We start from the raw sequence: 4,642 nt of genomic DNA, 5'->3' as shown, positions 1-4,642 counted from the left end.
ATGTGCCATGATGTGAAGCCTTTCCTCCCACCCCCCGTGCACAGTACAAGTTGATTTTAAGGACCTTCTTAGTCAGGCAAGCGTTGTCTTGTACAAGGTGTTCACAGAAAGGGACTGTGAATTGTCTTTATGTGTGCTAGATAGATCTTTCTCTCTCTCTCTCTCTCTCTCTGTCTCTCTCTCTCCCTCTCTCTCTCTCCCTCTCTCTCTCTTTCTTTCTCTCTCTCTCTATCTATCTATCTATCTGTCTCAAAACACTGTATGTTTCAAAAGCACATTTTTACATCTTCACTGACTTTTTCTTTGATTGATTTGAAGACTGTTATGTTCAAGGTATATGCTGAGCATTTGCCTTCTGTGGTGTTAGGTGGTGCAGCCCTCACCTGTGAATGGTCCTTTCAGTCTGTCAAGTGTTCTAAAGGTTTTCAGTTTCCTTTCTTGAACAAGGTTTTCATTTGAACTGATGCAGCAACTTTGAAAAAATATCCCGACTTAAGTTCCCTGTAAAAAAAACAATCCATGGTCATCAGTTTGTTAGGGTCTCATGTAAGAGCCTAGAGACAGCGCCCTCATCGATCATGGTGAATTAAGAAGGGCTTGTGTCTGTTCCATGGGTAATGTAATCTTACACAGGCTGTCTTTATAGGCGGCATTCTTGCGTTCGCACTGGAAGGCTCAGGGGCTATACTACCCCCCCCCCGTCCCACCCCACCCGTTGTGTCATCCAGGAGAAGGAGACACTTGCTTCTCTCTGCTTAAAGAACATGGCAGTTGCACCACCAGTGGAGTGAAGAAATCTTAACCAGGGATGACGGCATGAAAAGAGGCCAGTGTTCCATGAGAGATGAGAGTGGCAGAATGAGATGCCACATCAAGGGAGGTCTAAATTAAGACATTTGGACTAAAACACGGCCCGGGCAGCAGTGTGATGGAGATTACGATGTCAATCATGTTACTTTTGTGATGACCACCATTAGTGCTAGAGCAGCACAGTCATAGGTTCTGCCCTTGCCCACAGGTAGAGCCAGATAGAGTGAAAATGCTTATTTTTGCGGAATAACTCGAACCGTGGCACCTGATGTTACAAAAATGTTTGCTATGTTGTTCTCAAGGAGGCACATCGACCCAGCCCATAATGATTAATGTGTCGGGTAGCGTAGTTCTACGCAAAATATGTCATGTTCGATCTCTACAACAACCTTGGGATGACAATGGCTTTTGACAGTTTCAAAATTACAGGTAGTCAGTGCAGCTGTCTAACTCACTTTTTAATACCAAAAAACCCCTCCACCATGACATAATTATATTATGAAGATGTCATGCCATGTCATATTCTATCATAAGTTGTCGTGATGTAACAGTGTTATCTTGGCAGCTCTCAAAATATAATCATGTTACGACATTGTCGTAGCACATGATAGGAACTGTTATGACGTCTGAAACTCTCAGAGACATCATGGGAATAATAACACTGGAAGCATGCCGCCTAAAACCGTTGGACACCAAGTGACATGATGACTAATGACACACAAGAGTGGAATGTTTATAGCCTGTGCCTTAATCCAAGTGAAGTGTTACAAGATGGCTCCCATCTGATTAGTTGGCGGGTATTGTTGTTATTACTGGCAGTGTAGAAATGGCCTCAGGTTTATTCCATGTCAGTGTATTGTGACCTCTTCGATCTTTGTGAGGTGCTGAAATAATATTTGTGCTGTACTTGGCCACTCAGAATGTGTTGTTACTAGTGTCATTCAGTTATCTTTTTTCCAAGTTTTTTCTTCTACCTCTTATTTTCTTCTGTCTCATTTGTTTCTTCTTCTTTCCTGTGTATCCTCCGCCTCTTCCATGCACATACAGAATGGGGAATAGACTTTTCCTGACACGGAGCAGCTTAATGACATCTCTGTGGTTTCGGTCCAGCGCTGAGGTTCTGTCTAGACGTGTGGAAATCCAACACTGGCTGCCATGTGGCCTGCGGTGTCTGTGTGAGTGCCTGGGCGAGCCTGTGGCTGGGCGCTGTTGTCTGCCGCTGAGTCTGACCTGCACATGGGAAGGGGTTGCGCTGTGCTCACGGGGCTCGCCCGCGGCTCGGCCTCCTCCCCTGGTGGAGAGGCACCGAGGCTGCCTGAACGAAGCCAGTCTTCTCGGGCCGCTGGCTCCGCGTTTAAACTCTGATCTCGGCGCGGTGTCTTTATCTCACCCAGCAAGACTGTTATGTGCTCCTCTGGATGTCTGCTCAGCTGGATTTAGCGGAGATTAGAAGTTCCAAGTCTTTTCTTTTCACAAGTAAACTTCCTCAAAAGTGCCACATGCTTCAAAATTGTGACTGTGAGTACGTAACACTCTCTCTTTCTCTCTCTCGCTCTCTGTGTCTCTCTCTCTCTCTCTCTGTCTCTCTCTCTCTCTCTCTCTCAGGCCTGCAGTGTTTTTGCGAGGCTTGTACTGGGAACAAAACTTGCCACACAGATGGCCTGTGCTTCGCGGGCCTCATCCGGCACAGCAGCGGGCGCATCGAGGCCACCAGCGCCATGTGCCTCGGGGAGGCAGAGCTCATCCCCAGGGACCGCCCCTTCCTGTGCGCCCCGTCCACCAAGGAGGGCAACGGCGTGTACCCCCACTGCTGCAGCCTGGACATGTGCAATAAGGACCCTGTGGACTATGTCGACTTTCCAGGTGAGCCTTCGAGAAACACGACAGTTGTTTTGTGCTGTTTTCACCCTTGCCGCTAGTTGCTGCTTGCATCATATTGTATCTCAATTCGCTACTTGCACTAAAGGCTCTAATACGCTCATTTGTTTTCCGGCGAAGCCAGGTGTGTTTGAACCTGCCGCTATTGCTAATGTAATTAGTGCCTACACAGACCCGGTTGGGTGTTGCACCTAGTGACTCACTTATTGCTAATGTAATTAATGTCTAAACGGACCCGGCTGGATGTTGCACCGAGTGACTCACTAGTGCAAGTAGTGAATTGCTTACTTCCTTCACCCCTTTCCCCCACCAACACCTCCGTACCACTGCCACCATTGCTTTGGGTTTGCTATATACCTTGAGCTATACAACACCTACCACAAAATTGAACTGAAATAGAACGGAATTCTTTGTGTAAGCTTTTTGGTTTCAGGCCTTTCAGTGCAAATAGTCGGCGATGAAATGAAAAGAAAATGGTCAGAGGAGTGTTACTCAAATTAAGAGAAGTGTAAATCAGAGTAATGTGCATAAACCAAACAAAAGACAACAGTGACAGATGCTCTGATGGAGAGAGAGGGAACAACTGCAGACTATTAGGGTGATGAGGCACCCCTGCCTGCTAAGCTCCACACTCCACACACACTCACTCACTCACTCAGGTATTCTGTGGTTGCTTTGGCTCAAGGTTAATAAAATATATATATTTGAAAGTGTGTAGCAGTTTTGAATACACATTTGACTTAATTACTGTCAGTCACTTAAATGAAGTCAGTGTTTTTTAAGCTTCATTAGCTGTATGAGGTCAGAATGATTTATGTTGACCTTGATTACAAGCGCCTAATGCACCACATTGGGTACCAGTTACAGTGTGTGTTAGCTAAGACTGATGCAATATTTACTCTTTTACTCTCTTACCTACTATTCAAAGGTTATCTCATGTTTATGTGTCCTGCTGAGAGATGATCTCTCTCTCTCCCTCTCTCTCTCTCTTTCTCTCTCTCAGACCCCACCCCCAGGAGTCCGGCGCTAGGGCCCGTGGCTCTGGCGGCGGTGATCGCGGGGCCTGTCGTCGTGCTGTGCCTCGTGTTGGTGCTAGTGTTCTACGTGTGCCACAGCCGCTCGGTCATACACCACCGCGTGCCCAGCGAGGAGGACCCCTCCATGGAGCACCCGTTCCTGGCCGACGGCACCACGCTAAAGGACCTCATCTACGACATGACCACCTCAGGCTCCGGCTCAGGTAGGCCTCTGCCTCTTCGGCGTCTCTTGGGAAATGCCGCCAGGTCGGGGGGAACAAAAATGGTGCCGGGGAAACGCTGAAACATTAGTCAGTCATTTTGATGAATTTATCAAACTTTGAGGAGCCGTAGCGCTTCTAAAATGCCTGTCCGTAGGAAATAATTTGGTTGTCTGAAGTAGCCTGAAGAGAAGTAGTTGGTAGGACATGTTGTCCTGCTCCAACAAATGACTGAGAACTGAGGCTTATGAACTGCTAGCAGTACTCAACCAGTTGTTTATTAGCTGAATTCATTGTGAAGCATGGATGTAGCATCTTCTGAGTTGTTTATTTGTTGGGGTGTGGCAGGCCTGCCGCTGCTGGTGCAGAGGACGATCGCCAGGACCATCATCCTGCAGGAGAGCATCGGGAAGGGCCGCTTTGGCGAGGTGTGGCGTGGCCGCTGGCGGGGGGAGGAGGTGGCCGTCAAGATCTTCTCGTCCCGGGAGGAGCGCTCCTGGTTCCGCGAGGCGGAGATCTACCAGACCGTCATGCTCCGCCACGAAAACATCCTGGGATTCATCGCCGCAGACAACAAAGGTGAGAAGACCGGGTTCTTGTCCCCTCCTGAGCATTCCTGGAGGAGCCTGAAGAAACTAAGAGTTCACTCAGAGGACCAGAACACTTATTAGTTCACTGAGGGCCAGATGTACTGAGAAAGCGCTAATACCGAGCTGT

General features: G+C 48.0%; 1 protein-coding gene across 1 annotated transcript in view; it reads left to right on the top strand.

Annotated features, from left to right (window-relative positions):
* LOC134072702 (TGF-beta receptor type-1-like) overlaps positions 1–4,642 on the top strand; it is a 26,218-nt gene that overhangs the window by 6,065 nt on the left and 15,511 nt on the right. The window contains exons 2-4 of the mRNA XM_062529512.1: positions 2,416–2,673; positions 3,692–3,928; positions 4,274–4,504. Of these exons, the coding sequence (XP_062385496.1) occupies positions 2,416–2,673; positions 3,692–3,928; positions 4,274–4,504 (726 nt within the window). The remainder of the gene's footprint in view (positions 1–2,415; positions 2,674–3,691; positions 3,929–4,273; positions 4,505–4,642) is intronic.

The sequence above is a fragment of the Sardina pilchardus genome, chromosome 2, assembly GCF_963854185.1.
Source record: "Sardina pilchardus chromosome 2, fSarPil1.1, whole genome shotgun sequence".
In the NCBI taxonomy this organism is placed as follows: domain Eukaryota; kingdom Metazoa; phylum Chordata; class Actinopteri; order Clupeiformes; family Clupeidae; genus Sardina; species Sardina pilchardus.
This window is presented reverse-complemented; position numbering and strand designations above follow the sequence as displayed.